General features: G+C 33.5%; 1 protein-coding gene across 1 annotated transcript in view; it reads right to left on the bottom strand.

The window, feature by feature from the left end:
- LOC146146720 (uncharacterized) overlaps positions 1-17,704 on the bottom strand; it is a 73,488-nt gene that overhangs the window by 14,030 nt on the left and 41,754 nt on the right. The window contains exons 44-59 of the mRNA XM_083386983.1: positions 16,943-17,105; positions 16,013-16,219; positions 15,267-15,365; positions 10,790-10,984; positions 9,443-9,573; positions 8,882-8,989; positions 7,932-8,057; positions 7,290-7,455; positions 6,403-6,545; positions 5,653-5,837; positions 4,943-5,092; positions 3,796-3,995; positions 3,003-3,142; positions 2,279-2,392; positions 1,320-1,581; positions 50-177 (exon numbers count right to left, since the gene is read on the bottom strand). Of these exons, the coding sequence (XP_083243109.1) occupies positions 50-177; positions 1,320-1,581; positions 2,279-2,392; positions 3,003-3,142; positions 3,796-3,995; positions 4,943-5,092; positions 5,653-5,837; positions 6,403-6,545; positions 7,290-7,455; positions 7,932-8,057; positions 8,882-8,989; positions 9,443-9,573; positions 10,790-10,984; positions 15,267-15,365; positions 16,013-16,219; positions 16,943-17,105 (2,517 nt within the window). The remainder of the gene's footprint in view (positions 1-49; positions 178-1,319; positions 1,582-2,278; positions 2,393-3,002; positions 3,143-3,795; positions 3,996-4,942; positions 5,093-5,652; positions 5,838-6,402; positions 6,546-7,289; positions 7,456-7,931; positions 8,058-8,881; positions 8,990-9,442; positions 9,574-10,789; positions 10,985-15,266; positions 15,366-16,012; positions 16,220-16,942; positions 17,106-17,704) is intronic.

Genomic DNA, 17,704 nt, shown 5'->3' with positions numbered 1-17,704 from the left:
AAACATGGTGTTAAAAATAATAATAATATAAAACTACTCGTCTGCTTACCCGAGTACGAAGCTTTCAGCTTTGTCGAGTTCAGCGAGTTGCTGCCTGTCAATCATACCCGACATGTAAGCGTCCTGTACGCTAAGAACTTCGCCTGTCTTCGGGTTCACAACACCTCCGCTGCAAGCCTGTATGGTTGCACGCGTTAGTTGGAGGTCGGGATAAAACGGAAGCCATTTTGTGTCAGGCATAACGAAGTTGGTTTAACGAATGCAAGTAAATCATTTTCGCGTGTATTTCTGTCTTAAAGTAGGATGCACGCGTCAGTTGTTAGATAGAACAAAAATGGCAGCCATTTTTTGGAGATAGAAAGAAAATAGTGGCCGTTTTGTGTCAGGCATAGGGAACTTCAATCAAAAAAACTAAATCCTTTGTATTTCTGTATTTTTCGCCTAAAGTGGGATTCACGCGTTAGTTGATAAATATAAGTTTTTGATATTTGTTATCAAAAAAAACTTTTATTTTTTAACATTAAAAAAAAAAAATTATTTTAAACATTTTTTTAATTTCTTTTTTATTTATTTGGGGCTTCACTCACCTTGTTAGATTTTCAAGTGTAAGTTGCAAAAAATAAAAATAACCACAGCAATTTTATATATTTTATAGTCTCTTTGTCAAAATTTGATCAACTAAATTAGAAGTACTTTCTGCAGCAGTGGAAATATTTTACGCCGATTTTTTTAACATAAATTAATGCTGAAGCTTTGGGTTTCAAATTTTTTGCCAGGCATTAAGAAGTTGTTTAAAGTGAAGGCAAGTTAATCGTTGGACGATAAGAGATAAACACACATCTGTATGGGTTTGAAGTAGAGATCGACCGATATCACTTTTTCAGACCGATACTCCATCTTTAACGTTTTTGCCAATCGATACCTGATATCGATACCAATTTTTTATATACCGGGCGTAAATATCGTCAACATTTGAATTAATTGAAAATTAAATCTAAAACATTTTACTTTATCTACCTATATTCATTAAACTCTTTTTTTGTATAGTAACTTGGCATGATGCTAAACAAAAAAAATTTGGACAAATATTGAGAATTTTTTTCTAATTTTCAGGTAAAACTTTATCATATATTCGTACTAAACATAGGCCGAAATATCAGCCAAAATTTACCAATACCCATATATCGCTAATCGGCAAAAAATCGGCCGAAATTATCGATAAACCGATATATCGGTCTATCTCTAGTTTTAATATTTACCTCAACGTCAAAAAACAATAAAATTAGTTTGCTCCTAAGCAAACTTCCATATAAACTCACCTGAGCTTGGAGAAACTCGGTCGCCGCTTCAGCGCTGATGTAATTTCGGTTGAAAGCTTCAAGAAAAGAGAGTTTCTCCTTAGTTCCAATCACAAGCACACCCGAGATCGGAAGCTGACCAATCAGGTTGTCGCTCAGCTGCGCTTCGAGGTCACTCTGGGTCATGACCCCCTGCTTTGCGAGATCAACTGTCTTCTGGTCAACGACCCCAAGACGCAAAAGGTCATCCAGTGAGACCACGGTGTTGTAGAGAGTCTTGAATCTAAATCAAAGTTGAACCCATATTAAGGGGTTTTTCTTATATGAAAGCTTTTAGAAAAATCATTTTTAATTTTTTATAAAACTTTACCAAAAAATTTTATTTTCAATAAAAAATATAAATATGAGGCATTCAATAATATTGACATATCTATCTATTACTGGAATTTCATTAAAAATAGAAAAAAAGAAAATAAATTTCTTGATTACATGTGTAGTGCAACCAAAATATTTGGGTTAAATATTTTTATTTTTTTTATATGGAATGGCAGGGGTTTATAAACCTTTTTTTATGTGGCCCCCTTTCGGTTAGCGTATACAAAGTCGGCAAGATGTTTCCAATTTAGTGCCAAAAATTGACGTCAAAATAAAAAAGACTAAAGAAAAAAATCCTTTTGTTTTCGGTCCACCAATGTGAAACTGATATTAAGTCTGTGGAATAAATGTTTCTGAAAAAAGCTTTAATTGAAAAAATGTATAATATACATTTAAGAATGAGGCGCCGCAGCCGCAGTGTTTTTTCAATTAAACCTTTTTTTTAGAAACATTTATTCCACTGACTCATTTAGGACTCCTAGACCCTTCAAAACTAGTCCACGGACCCCAGTTTGAGAACCCCTATGCTTTAGCGAGTAATTATTATTTTATTTTGCACATTTATCAAATGTGATCCAGTTGAAAATCGTCTAAAATTTACTCACGTCATAATCGGTTTAGTTTTCTTGGGAGATTCTGGAGCCTTATTTCCCTTTCTTCGCTTTTTGTTCTGGCTCAAAATCAGGAATCGTAGATTGTGCTCGCCCTTGATTTCGCATCTGCATGTTGAGAATGAAAAAATTAGTTTTCGCTTATTGTTTGTTGAATGTTTCATTTAATCAAAAATTCAAGACTTAATTAATGTTGATAAACAACATGTATTACACTCACAATTTCTTTCACAAGAAAAAAACGAAAAAATATTAAGTTCGAAAAAATAAGTACCGCAACCAGGCTTGTATTGGTGATGTTTTCCTAAATATAATTTTCTGCACATTAATTTAATATTAGAGGCGACACTAAATTTATTAATGCAAATGATCTTGGTTCTGGCGTGAACAGCAATTGTCGTAATTCAAGTTAGTTTAAATTGCTCATAACGTGCGACATTGTTCCTTACAAATAATAAGGTTATAGCTGTAACGGTATTCCTCTTATAATTTTTTTTACTATCAATTTTTTTTTTTTTTATTGTTTGAATTTCGTTACATTAAATCTAATCATGGAGCGAAATGGTTAAAAGTTTTAGTTAGACGTAGAATTAATCAAATTAAATACAGAAGTAGGTAGCATTTTGAACGTTTCGAGTAAATCTATTCATTTTCAACATCACTATATCAGGCCTTATTGTCGTTAAAGTAAAATAAAAAAAATGAAACTAATAATGACCTGTCCATAAGATCAAGATAGGAGAGGTTTTCTTGTGTATTTGGATCAAAGAATCCCTTTGTGTCATCCGAGGGGTCTTCCAAGATCTGGTTCATCCTCTCGTCGAAGAGTCCTCTCTTGTAAGCCACTGAGATCGGGACCTGTGAAGAAAATGTTATCAGCAAACAGAAAAATATCGTTTAACCAAGCCTAAACACTTTATTATGTAAGGAATCTCAAGCAGACAATAAAAAGCATAACAAACATTTTTTAGTTTAGACTTTTGGGACAAAAGAAATCGTTTCTTAAAGATAAACTGAAACATACATAAATTTATTTAACGAAAACATATATTTTATGAAGGATTTTTTTTCAACCAATTTAAATCACAAAAAGGTAATTAGACGATAAATAAAGTGTTCAATATGCATAAATCATGCTCACTGTTTATAAATGATAAACATTTAAGATTTTCACTTATTTAAAGTACCAAACAGTAACTGCTTACAGCTATTTGTGGCTTACAGAAAAGGAATTTGACAGACTAAGTGCATAGGGGCCAACATGCACCCAAAAAATATAATACAAAGTTAAAGTATGTATAACAGTCCAAAAAGTATAAGTGGAAAACAGATACCAGTATATATTTAAGTAAAAGTTTTGAAACATAACAATTGCTGGGCTTTAAACTAGTTCAATTGTAGTTTCAATAAAATATCATGTTTCCTCATCAAAACATTATCTTTCTGTCTGTTTTAATATCCATTTTCACTGTATATCCCTTATACCACATCCAGGGCACGTCTTCACTTACCCTGTGGTGGGCGCGGGGGTCCACCAGCCCCCCTGTAGCGATCTGTGCCTCGAGGAGCCTGATTCCCCTGGACTCCACCACCAATCCCTTTCTCATCGCTTCGAACAAAGACAGGATTTGCTTGGTTCCAGGTTCGGGGTATCCCCTCACTGCGCGCTGTGCTCGCTCGAGCGTGTCGACGTGGACACGGTCGATTAAACCTGGAATGAAGAAAACAGTTAATTATTTTCTTTGGGTACACCATTGACGGATCTCTAATGTAGCCTGATAATGGATCGCAAAGCCAAAAAGGTCGAGTAAATCGACAGCATCTTGATTAAGATGTTTCGATACGAGCTTCTATCATCTTCAGTTCGTATCGAAACGTCTTTATCGAGATGATATCCATCTACACGACCTTTTAGGCTTTGTGATTCATTATCAAGGTTGATTATATTTGATAATCGAAAGAACGCGTTTTTAAACGGTTTATTAAAATTTTGACATAAAAAAATTTGCTGGTGTTTTAAAAATGAATATTTTTAATAAAAATGAATATTTTTAATAAAAATGAATATTTTTAATAAAAATGAATATTTTTAATAAAAATGAATATTTTTAATAAAAATAAATATTTTTAATAAAAATGAATATTTTTAATAAAAATGAATATTTTTAATATTAGAGATTACCACAAAAATACAAGCATTAGTGAGCGGTTATATTAAAAAAACGTGAAATAACAACAAATAGCATTTTGTAGCTTCTTTTGGCAAAATATAGCCTGTTTGTTGTTTATTGTAAGACTACCGGAGTGATTTCAATTTAAGTTTGCCGAGAAAGACTTAATTAAAATATACAGACTCTATGAGAGTTAAACGGATGCCCTGAAACTCGTTTGGTCATACCTTTGCTGTATTAACAAAATCATTACAAAATTTTGGAATGCTGTGTAACATTTGTTGCGATAACCACTCATACACCAAAACAATAACTAAAAAACATAGAAAACTACTAGTTCTCGACTTTTCGTTAGAAATACTCAGTTAAAATAAGACAGAAATTGCGCCTTAACCGTATATATTTCAAAATTTATCGTGCGGATTCTATTATTTTACCATATTAACCAGAGGGTTTAACAAACTATTCTCCACAGTTTGAAGCTTACCAATGGAGTAGGCCTGATCAACCGACATCTTTTTGCCAGTCCTGGGGTCGACGATGTTGCCAGTAGCCGCCTGAGCTTCCAGCAATTCTATGGCGGTTCCTCGCTTGATAATCGCACGTCTGGCAGCCTCAGCTATCGCCAGGGTTTCGCCTGTGGACGATTTAGATGTGATTTCCAAACTTTTTGTTTATTTTTTTAGGAGGCGGACCATTTGCAATTTTTATGATTCACGAATTTCTGCGGTAAAATGACCTTAAAACCGAAAAGTGTCATTACGTGACAACCGATGTAACATGATAACAAAATACAAAGACACTAATGTAGAGCGAGATACATTAGGACGGAAAAGTAAATATCAAAGCCTACACAAGTTTAAGTAACCTTTTATAAAGGTTTTCAATAAATCGTTATTCCTTTTCACCATAACGGAAATGCTTTCTACGTTGTATAGGTTGTGATAATAATAATAATTAAATCATCCTAAAGCATCTAAATTAAATACTAGTTTTGTCATTTTTAAACATTTTCTTCGACAATAACGACCGAATTTTTTTAATATTTCCCTTTTTTATTTTGTATATTTTATTTTTATTTTTGTTATAACTTTCAAACATACTATCAACATTATACTTCAGTCGAATCCTACTTGTTTCTTGAACAACAAGGTCGGGATTTTTTAATATTTACACTTTTTTATTTTTTTTTCTTACCTGTTTCTTCTACGATTACTCCAGAAATAGGCTCCTCTCCTCCAAAGAGGAAGACCTTGAGTTGGTTCTCCAGGTCAGACTCTGTGAGTCTTCCCTCCTCCAGTTCTTTGACTTGTTCTTCCGTGACGAGTCCTGCGTCGTAGATGTCCTGGAGACGAGCCTCGTGGTGGTAAGCTGTCACGAACCTGGAGGAATAAGTATAAGAAGATTAGGTTTTTATTTTTTTGTTGGCGCATATGCATAAGTTGAAAATAAAGACAAACTCCAAGAATCAAAAGAGTCCTCAGTTAAAAACAATATTCACAAAAAAATACCCTCTAAAATTTTTTATACAACCCCTCAAATTCCTATGATATTCAAAAAAATCATTGATTTAATCAAGTGTTATTTTTGGTATAAATGAAAGGAGTGTAAAGTATGTATGTTAGTTTTAGGTTTTTTTCAAAAACTGGAATCGGCATTTTTTGTAATTTATCAATAAATACAAACAAACGATTCTGGTTGCATATTAATGATAAAGATTGAAGTACACAACATAGTGAACCGAAAATCAGTTTGTTTGGATGTAAAACGATGAAAAGTACATTTCGCTCCTAAAAGCTTTAGGCCTATCAGTATTCAATTCGATAAAAGAAACCTTTATTTTGTATAAATAAAAGAAAGCAGACTAAAACTAATGGTTTCTGGCAATGCAACATCATTAAAAAAAATATAAAAAAACAATTATTTTATTCTGCTTCATTTTTTTACCTGATGTCAGTTCGACTCCTTCTCTTTACAGGACCCCGCATCAAGCTCCGGATGTCAACGTCCCTTGTAAGAACAAGGAAGAGCAATCCGTGCTCCTCATCAAGTTGGCACCGGGACATCAGCTCCAGGTACGTCAGGTTTTTCTGCGTCGTAAAAAGTTGCGATTCGTGTGTGGATTGGCATTGGCGTGTCGCAAGTTTTAATGTGGACTTTGTTTTATGGGACTAGCTCGAGTAAAAAATGAACGACTCATTATGTAAAAAAGAAGAAAAAATTGATCATCTTATGCAATATAGATTAATTGTTAAAAATGCCGCTTATTTTTTAATTTAAGTTATCGCCATGTCGCCATGCTATTCGAATTCCAGCTAAAATTTGATATAACTACAATTACTACTTTTTTTTAGAAGGTTTTGTTAGCTTTTCAATCGTTATAATTTGGTCTAGCAGAATGGCGTGAAACGTAAGCTAATTATAGTTGGTCGATCCTCAGATTTTATACTCTGGCCTACGTACTGTTGGCCAACGTTCATATAAATTGTACTTTTCTTTCGATGTGCAAGTTCCAGAACTAATAAAATAAAAACTACAGTAGAGTTTCCTTCAATAAATGTGTAGAAGTACAAAACGAGAAATGTGTTGCTTAAAAGCCGAACCTAAAGGTTCGCGAGATGTTTTGGAAAAAATCAAAAGGGTGTAAGAAAAGTTCGGAAAGTTCTGTCCCAACGAATATAGCAGGGTATTTTAGTATATTCGAATTTAGCAGGGTATTTATTGAAGTAGTTTCATAGCATTCTAATCCTGCCACTCGACTTTCTGATCTCCCAACTTGGATAAATCTCACACTTGCATTCTAACGAATATAGCAGGCTGAAAGCAACTCTAACCTGTGTATTTGGATCAAAGAATCCCTTTGTGTCATCCGAGGGGTCTTCCAAGATCTGGTTCATCCGCTCGTCAAAGAGTCCTCTCTTGTAAGCCACTGAGATCGGGACTCTGTGGTTTGCTCGGGGATCGATCAGCCCACCTGTGGCAATTTGTGCCTCGAGTAACCTAAACAGAGCAAACATGATTATGCCACTTAAAACTTAAGTTCTTAATGTAATAGTGTTGTAAGTCCACGAATTGGTATTGATTAATTAGCCGTTCATAAGTATTTTTCAAGCTCAAGAGTATTTATCTATTTTAATTTTGTTTTTACTTGAGTATTTAAAAATCGACGTCAACGTTTTTATGTTCCGTAAAAAAACGTGTGTAAAGACAGTACACCGGATGCCTTCAGAATTTGTTACCGAGGGACCAGACTAGAAAAATCTAGCCTATAGCGAGGTTCCAATTCTCACAGAATGAGCTACACAGGCTCAGAGGGAAACAAATCGAGAAACAGCCATAGCACCGTTATAATATAAATTATTAGAAACTAAAAAACCTAAGGGTTAATTGGCAGTGGAATACTATCTATGCCGAGAACCATTTAAAAACATATACTTTATTTTGTATATCTAAAGAACAATTCGAAGTATTATTACCTGATACCGTGGCTTTCGACGATGAATCCCCTCTTCATGCATTCGTACAAGGAAAGTGGTTCGTGTGTAACCGGGTCTTCAAATCCAGTCACTGCCTTTTCGGCTCGTTGCAAGGCGTCAAAGTATCTGCGAATACAAAATAAGGCTTGTAGAGGTACAAAATACGCGGGGTACTACTATTCACTGTCGCAATCTATAACAAGTTTCAAATTAGCCGCAACAACAAAATTGAGGAATCAGCGAAGAAAAAGTTAGGCAGGTTACTATAATCGCACATAATTATTAAAAAAAAAAAGTTTCCTAGCTTTTTACGCTGAGGCGAGTTATGTAATCTAAATCGCAAACGATTTAACCAAAATATACCAAGCACCTTTTATACGCCATTATTCAAACTAATTACTAACATGGCAGAACCTACTACATATGCCTTAATATAACCCCGTAAAAATAGAAGTCGTAAAAAAATATGTAATTAATTTCCGTTTATTTTTTTCTCCAAATTAATAGGTCCACTTTTCCTGAACATACGCTGCGTAAAATTGTTGCTCGTAAAATGACGAAATGCTGAAACTTCCAAAACTCACCTTGGACAAATTGTAAAATTGTTCTTCCGGCAATATTTGTTATTAAATGTACCGGCGTTTCGGTAACTTTTTTCAAAATAGGCGAAAAAAGTCGCCTAGCTGCCATATCATTGCATTGATGAAGATTTCCTGTGTAGTTTATCGAAACTTTCGTACATTTAAAAAATGTTGCCGAAGTACCAATTTTACAATTAGCCCGAAGTAAGTTTTGCAAGTTTTAGCCTTTCGTCTTTGTACGAGCAACAATTTTGCGAAACGTATGTTGGGGAAAGTGGACGCACTGATTTGGAGAAAAAAATGAACGGGAATTGAATACATATTTTTACAACTTCCTTTTGACCCAAGATGAGTTTGGAATATATTTACCTTGGATCGACAAGACCAGATGCATGAGCTTCCTCAACGCTCATAAGTTCGCCAGTGAGTGGGTTTATAACGTTACCAGTGGCCGCCTGCGCCTCCAGAAGAACCAGACTGCGAACAAAAAAAACGTTTATTATCCTGAGTTTAGTTTGGTTACAATATTAATAAGTTTAGACAGAAAAAAATGGGTCGCTGCTATAAGCAGAATACACGGAACACAAGGCCAGAAAAAAATCAGCGACGAGATTCGAACTCACGACCTCGGTAATTTAGGACCAGGCGATCTACATAATAACAGTTAAAAGAATTTGTTTTGAGTTTTTAAGTGATATAAAAAAAGGGCTGAAAAAAACAACAACATATAAGAGTGTTAACTTAACTCATTATGGGTAAGCCAAGTTTAAGTTACAAATGCAATGTATTCATAACTTTACAAACGCAATGTATTGCTGTATGAGACAAGTGTATTTTAGGGTCGAAGTGTGACATGCTGGAATAGCTAGTTATATAGAAATGAAGAACACATTGCTTCACAAACAATTTTGACCTTAGTCATAAACTCACCCGGTACCGGTCTTAATGAGCCCGTGCTTCATTGCGTTGTTAATCGACACTTTCATGTTGTTCGCTTTCTTTATAATCAGACCAGCGATTGGTTTGTCACCCGTGAGGTAAGGACGAAGCTGGTCAACCACCTTAAAGCATGAAAGGGTGTTTAAGCTGGGGTCGGCACAACTTAAAGCTCTCTACATTTACATGCCAATCTTTGTTGATAGCCCTGTTTATCTCATTCTCTAACTGGCAATCAGGTGGAACTGTTTAACGACAAATTGTAAGCTTTCGCACAACCGTGCTTCATCAAGTCAAAATAGAAAATATAAGAAAAAAATTGTATTAAAATCTTGACAAGCTTTCGCACAACCGTGCTTCATTTAGTCAAAATAGAAAATGTAAAAAAAAATACTACCTAAAACTGCTGTAAAGGCCCACGTAGGTTTTCGAGAGAAAAAAGTTATCTTCAATCGGAATTGCCAGCAGAAGGCAAAGTGGCCGAAATTACCCCAAACAGCTAAAACATGAGTTTCAACAAAGTTTCACTTCAAAGGAACATAACTACTCTAACAAACACCCTAGCTTTGCAACCTTATCTAAAGTTGTTGTAAAGCCACACATAAGTTTTGAAAGTTGAAACATTTAAATAAGACATAATATATTCAATTTAGCGCACTTTTGAAAAAAGTATGAATGTCGTGTGCTTATTTATAATTCATTTTTATCTCAAGTGTGATGCAAAAAGCAACCTAATTTTTACCTCATCCTCTCTGTTTTAGTTTAGACAAATAAAATATCTTACGAAAATACGTTTAGATAGAAAAGAAGTGTTTTTTGTGGCTGATTGGTCAACATTCGACAGGATATAACGTATGTTGATGGGAAGCTAAGTGAAATTGTGGTGACAAGTTGTTGAAATAATCTACTCGTCAACAAAAACCCGTCATATCCTGTTTAGCCGAACTCTTAGAAAATGTCGGTTTAGAATGATAAAATATTTAACTTAATGTTTTAACCTCGACCTCTCTAAGCACTCCCATTTCGAGTTGTTGTGCCATTCTAGGACGGGCTTTTTACAAACTAAGCTACAGAAGCTTAACTAAAATCAAAACTTAATCAAAAAGTTTAATCTAAAAATCAAAACAGTAAATATCGAGCTGAGCTCTGTTCCACATTACAACCTTTGATTCCCATTTAAAGATCAAGAACAAAAAAAAAACCTAATTTTTTTACCTCATCCTCTCATCTCTCTAGTCATTTTAGCACACTTTAAAAAAAAGTATGAATGTCGTTTGTTTATATTTCAAGTGTTTAGAAAATGTCGGTTTATAATAATGAAATATTTAACCTAGTTTTTACCTCATCCTCTCTAAGCACTCCCATCTCAAGTTGTTGTGCCATCTCATCGGACACAAGTCCAGCAGAATGGAGGTCATGTAGACTCGCCTTACGCTTAAGGAAGGACGGAAACCTTATGTCCTTGCGTTGTTTAGTCGTGGTGGTTGTCGTTATCTCTGTAGTGGTAGTTGTGTAGTTGGCAGCCTTTTTAGCTTCCTGTAAGCCAAATGTTAACCTTGCGTTTTCGGCGGGATTCGTTGAAAAAAATTGAGAGCTTGCAAGTTAAAAGTATTTAAGCTTAAATTGCAAATATCTGATTTTTAAAAGGGTGTAAATTAGGCGGCAATGTTGGTAAAAAAGTTTTTTTTTTTAATTATTTTAAACAGTGTAATTTTGTCTTCTAACGTGCTACCTGCTTTACAAGACTTATTTTTGTTGTAGTACTAATGATAAGATTATAACTGCTGGAGTTAAAGGTTGTAAAACTCATCCTTAATCACTTGTTTTTTCTATATCACTTTGCTTTAAACTTTTTGCTAAATTACATGGTGGGTGTGCATTTTTAAGCGGCAATTTTTTTTTGTATTTTTTTTTATCATTTTTTTTGGCAAGCTGGCATACCCAGTTTGTATTGCTTTAAATCAACTAAAAAACAGAAAACAAAAACAACAAAAAGCTTTGACAAACAAAAATGAGACAACAACATTTTTGCCAAGACAAAATAAAAACAAGACTACGTAAAACAAACGGTTTTACGCTGAAAACAAAAACAAAACAAATCAAAAGGATTCTTGAATGAATAATCTCCGTCTCTATTGATTTTTACCAAAGTTGCTAATTTCGATTTTTAACACATCAAAGGTTAATTTGAAAATTCAAAATCAAATCGACATTAAACGAAAACTAAAAGGACAAAATCAAAAAGAAAACTTTTATTTTCGATTTTAATCAAAAATCAACCATCTAAAAAATCATATCCTTGCGCATATCATTCAAAACAACAGACGCATAAAGAAAAGAGCAACTATGGGGGATCTACAGAACTTATATATTAAAAAAACGAACTTACAAACAACCGAAAGTTAAATGTCAATTTCAATTGCGTTTCCGATCGACTTGAAAGAACAACGAACAAGCAACATTCAAACGTGTAACCAACATGATCGACAGCGACCAATCCGTGTTTTTATTTCGCCGCGTTGCTGGTTTCCATTCAACTCAATCTCGTTCAAGCGTCAAGATTGCCGGTTGCAGGGGCGGCGCATTGTCAGCACGAGGTTGTGCGTTTGCGTTCCAAGAACAACGGCAAATTTTGAGCATTCGGATTGCAAATAAAAGGAAGCCAGGCATCATGCAAAATTAAAATGTTGCGAAAAAAGGCGGAATAATCAAAAGCGGAGGTGTTTAAAATTTTGTGGTTAAATCAGAGGTCATCAAACTTCACAATTTATTAAATTAATTAGGATTTTTTAACAATAATTTTAAAAAGTTAATTGAGTAAATTTTTTAATTACAATTTAATAAAGTATATTAAGTAATTTTTTTTAAATGACAATTTAATGAAGGTAATTAGGAATTTTTGAAAACAATTTATAAAGTTAATTGAGTAATTTTTTTTAAAAGATAATTTAATAAAGTTAATTAGGTATTTTTTTAAATCATAATTTAATAAAGTTACTTAGGTATTCTTTTTAAATATTGTTATAAAGTTAAATAAGCTTCATTAAATTGCCGTTAAGTTTAAAAATCATCAAAATTTATTGGCACTTGTTTTTGACAAACATTTAAACAGTATATTATATTTATTACGACAACATGAAGTTTGGTGACTGCTGATTTAAAGCGTAGCATCGTGAAGTGAAGTGAAGTGAAGTGTGAAATGAGGTGAAATTTTCGAAATGTCTCGGTAATTTTAAGCGGGTGCAACGTATAACACAAACAAACAATCAAGCCACCAAAAGCAAGCAGTGATGTGAAAATGGTGAAAGTTGCGAACAAAATTTCAAGTCCCTTAAAAGTGACGATTCAAGCAAATCTAAAGTGTACGTGCCAACAGAGAAATAATCAAATTAATGCTTAATAGAAGAATAGGTTCCAATAAATATTCTCAAACAGTAATGTTGATTCTAAAACAGCCTTTAATTTGAAAAATTAAAAAAATTCGGTATAATTTCTTAAAAAAGATTTACATTTTCGCCATTAATTTTAGTAAAATAAATGATGTTTGCTGTTATATTTGGAATACTGAAACAAAAATGTGTCACTATAGTCAATTTCGTGATTTTTGCTTTTTTTGCTCTTTTTTGCAAAGCAAATGTAAAGCGAACGAGTAAACACATCTTGTCAAAAAGCTAAAATAAAAAAGGCAATTTTTTAATCAAAAGGGACTTGAACGAATCACTGTAAACGAATGAGTTTATGTTTGTTTCAGCCAAAAAATGCACAACCACCAAGTAAGTCTGGCGCTAATGATTTTATCAAGCATTTGAATCTATCTGAAGCAAACCTCAATTAATCACTATATTATCATTAGCTACCAATTATTAGAAAGACGATTTGTACGCCTAGTGATAAGCTATAGGAATTACATTTTTTGGTAAAATTATGCTGAAAGCCTGTAGTATATTATTCGTTTACTAAAATCTACATTTTCATAACCTTAACACTTTTCTGAAAGGCTATATCTTTGACTAAATGTTCTGCGTTAAAGTATTAATATAACCTAAGGATTGCACCGATTAAAATTACAACGCAATGATAAACAATTCAACTTGAGATCATATAAAAAAAATCCTGTGTTTAATGTGGAATTTTAACTTGTTTTAAGTAATGATGGTTAATTTTGATTTTTAAAAATTTTAATTTAAAATAAAACGATTTCCCAGTATACAACGTAAATTTTACAAAATTTAAACTAAAATACCTGAAAAAAAGTTGAAAATTGGTGCAAAGATAAAGAAAAACTAATTAGTTTTACGTGCTTTAAGATAACATCAAATCGCATTTCGGTGAAATCCTTGGTACATAGGGTCTCTAACCATGCACGGCAATACATTAACATTATACTTCTGTGTAAAATTAGGCTTCATCTCAAGAATAGGTGCTCATAGGAATCGCTTAAGAACGAAAAAGTCACAAATATAGCGAGAAATAAAAGGCGCATTGGTTAGTGAGATGAAAAATGCTTTACACGCAAAAACTTTAAAGTTAACTTTACTGGTAAAAATTACGGCATGCAAAAACGTTAATGCGGGCCGAACTACGGTTTAGAAAACTTTGCCACCGCATTCCAAACTAAAAAAAAAAGGTTTTTACTGAAAAAAATTATTTAGGTATTGACTTGAACGTTGGAAGGTAGTGCTGGTTTATATAGATAAAGATAAGTGGTAACAGTTCTACTGTAGGTAGTGTCAGTAATATAGCACAGTGGTTCCCAACCTGGGGTGCAATTTCTAACGCTAAAGATGGCCGAGAGTTATTTAAAATTCGTTAAGTCCAAATTTTGCTCTATTAGTAAACTTCTGGGTACAAATGTTTGGATACGATTAGAGTGCAAGAATTCAAGAAGGTTTTTTTCCAACCTTGTGAAAAGTTGATGTGTGCTGTTTCAATTTCGTTTATGATGACGTTACAGTACATTAATTAGAAAAAGTGCATTTCATTTGAAAATGCTAGTAAGGGTGCCGCGAACTATCGATATAATTTATGTTGGGTGCCGCGAGCCAAAGAAAGGTTGGAAACCACTTATCTAGCATTAAAACAATACAAAAAGAGCCGTCCTTAATGGACGAGACTCGAAAAAAAGAGGATATTAGCGGGAGAAAAGGAGAATCACTCACCTGGCATAAGTTTTGATTGGTTGATTGACAGGCGTCTATAAGCAATAGCAAATCGCAATCCATGCTGAAAGATGCGCGGCCCCGAAAATTCAGTCCTGATATTTTTTTTCCGTTTTCCACCAAATGCAGGTAAAGTCGCAAGACACAGAAAAACACAGCGCAAGCGAAAAAACTACAAAATCTCTCCTTCTTTCAAACATTCGATTTCTATAGCAATGCGGGATTCCCCGAAACCCCAACCGCGAACCGTCGCTTTTTTTCTGTTGTTTGTTTTTTTCTCGCGGCTTTTTCGCCCGAGAGTTGGTTAGTAATGACAGCCTTTAGAAACCTCACCACGCGGCAGTCAGTAGTAGTTGGTTGGTTGTTTTTGTCAGACGCAAGCAAACAAGTTCACAGCAAATTCGTTTTTTTTTCACCCAAACCGGGTTGCCAACTTTTGCGTTGAACATACGCCGCGTTAAGAAGCGTTAAGTTTTTTTGTTTTTTTAAAATGGATGAATCCTTGAGCAACATTTATTCACAATTTTTTTTCCATTTTTTTTTCAAACCATATTAAATTTTTATTAGATTTTTGTTTCAAACTATTATTTTTTTAAAACTTTAACAAATGTTTTTTTTAGCACTGTAGAAATGTACGTTGCGTTAAAAAACCCACATACCTCCTTGTCCTTTGCTTTTTGATAATCAACCTTGTAATGGTCGACCTTCTCAGAAAGCAGGTTCTTAAGTTTGTCGTATTTCCGTGTGATCGTGATAACCTGAAATAACACCCGAACTCTGTCGTTATACCAAGGTAAGTCTTTTTCGTTAATCACCGTTGTTATTCCTTGTTGTCTTTTCATTACCATCTTTTTATAACAACAAAAAAAACTTTTAAAGAGGGGTAGTTAAAATAAAAGTTGTGTTTTTTTAGAAAGTAAATTAAAAAAAAAAGTTCGATTTGTTAACATTTCAATTTGTGGAGAATTTTTAAATAAATATTGTTATTAGTTTTTCTTTTGACAATACTTAACAGAATATTTAAAAACAAAAGCAAAACTCAAAACAAATAAAAAGCAAGAATAAAACGAAATAAATACAATTTATCAACAAATAAATAAAATCTTCTTAATATCATAAAAATCAAATTAAAGAGGTAAAAATAAGTAAAAAATACAAAAAAATGTATGAAAAATAGGTAAAAAAAACAAAACAAAATGGAAATAATGAGGTAAGAAGCAAAAAAAAAACACACAAAAAATAATTGAATGGCCGATTAAATTTTACTTCCGAAAGTAAAAGAACTAAATAAAAATGAGAAAAAAAAATCAATTTTTAATAGAATTAACCATAAAATAACAGAAAATGAAAAAAAAAAACGGCAAAAAGCAAAAGAAACGGTCAAAAAACTTATTATTTCCCGAACCTCGTATTCGATGATCGTTTTTCTCTTTCCCGACCTCTCCTCCAGTTCCGTGGGGGAGTGTTTTGCCCCCTCAACCCCCTCAGGAAGCGGGGGGTCGTAGGCCAGGGCCACCTGGTCGTATCCGCGGGCCGCCTCGTCAAATTCGCTCACCAAATCCTGGACGCCCTCCAAATCCTTGCACTGGCCTCGAAGGTCGGCCTGGACCACCTGTAAGTAAGATTTATTTTTTTATTTGTTTTTTTATTGTTTTGTTGTTTTTGTTGTTGTAGGAACAGTTGCACAGACATCTGGAAGTAAGTTTTATTTTTGTACTTTGCTTTTATTTCTTATGAAATTAATTTAAACCGTTAAAGTTCGTATATGGTCTATCTACGCATGTTTTTATCAATATTTCCACTAAATTTATTTTTAGTCTATCTACGCGCTTTTTATTTGTAATTATTGGTATTTTTTTTTGTAGGCACTGTCGCACAGACACGTGAGAAGGCATATCATAACAGAAATCGTACAGTACGTAACCTGCATATCGTTATATTACGTTCTGCTAATTAATCAACTGTTTAGTCCTTTTTTTTCTTCTAAAATTTAGTTTAAAACGTTAAGACATTTGGAAATTGTCTATCTACGCACTTTTTTTCCCAATTAGTGTTACTTTTAATATTGCCACTAAATTTATTTATTTTATGGGCAGCTCTTTCTCGATATCCCTTCGCTGTGCTTCATGGTCATTTTTTTGCAATGTTTGCAAATATGCACAAAAATAAATTTAATCATGTTGTTTTTAAGGTGTCCAGACTTAAGCAACTGAAAATTTAGTCTGTGGTTGTTTCTTTTGTAGCACTGTTCACTTGTTTGGTCAGCAAATAAAGTGTTTGTCTAATTTTTTCAGCACTGCATTACTTACTTTGCCAGATTATATCTCAAATTTACCTCTTGTTCATTGAGTTTGCTCTTGATTTTCTCCGAGTCCTCCAAAGAGTGATCCACCGCCTCCAGGATGCTGGGTTCGTGCTCCTCCAGCCAATCAACGTGATCCTTCGTCTTGCTCTCGATCTCACGCAGTGTGGCGCCACCACGTGACAAGAAAACAAGTCTGAGTAGAAATGAGAAAAAAGGGTTTTACGTCAGGATTGTCGTCGGCGCATTTAAAAATTACGTCGGCGCGAAAAAAACTATTTTTAGTGCATTAACGTTATTTATGCGGCAAAACTATAACTGATAATTGTAGATTTCTGTTTTTTTTCGCATAAAAAAAGAGGTGAATTTTATAAATTTTGCTTATATGACCGTGGATAGTAATGACGTTATTTGGTTTCGGAATGCATAGGTATATTTTCGCCCAAAAGATAAGGTATCGGTATTGAAATAAAATAAAAAATATTAGTCTTTTACAATGAACAGGTTTTTCGTTCACCTCTAGTTGAGTTTAATTAAAGAATAAAAAAACAGTTTAATTGAAAAAAATTGTAGAACTATTAACAAAACAGCCAAGATAAGTTTTTCGTTAAAAAATTGCAGAACTCTTAACAAAAAGATAGGATTTGCGCTTCACCTCGAATTGACTTAAAATTAAAAAAGCTAAAAAAAAATTGTGTAATTAAAAAAATTGTAGAACTTTTAAAAAAACAGCCAAAATAAGTTTTCTCTTCACCTCTAGTTGACTTTATTAAAAAATTAAAAATAAATTGTTTT

This window comes from Ascidiella aspersa, chromosome 4 (genome assembly GCF_963924565.1).
Source record: "Ascidiella aspersa chromosome 4, kaAscAspe10.2, whole genome shotgun sequence".
Classification (NCBI taxonomy): Eukaryota; Metazoa; Chordata; class Ascidiacea; order Phlebobranchia; family Ascidiidae; genus Ascidiella; species Ascidiella aspersa.
This window is presented reverse-complemented; position numbering and strand designations above follow the sequence as displayed.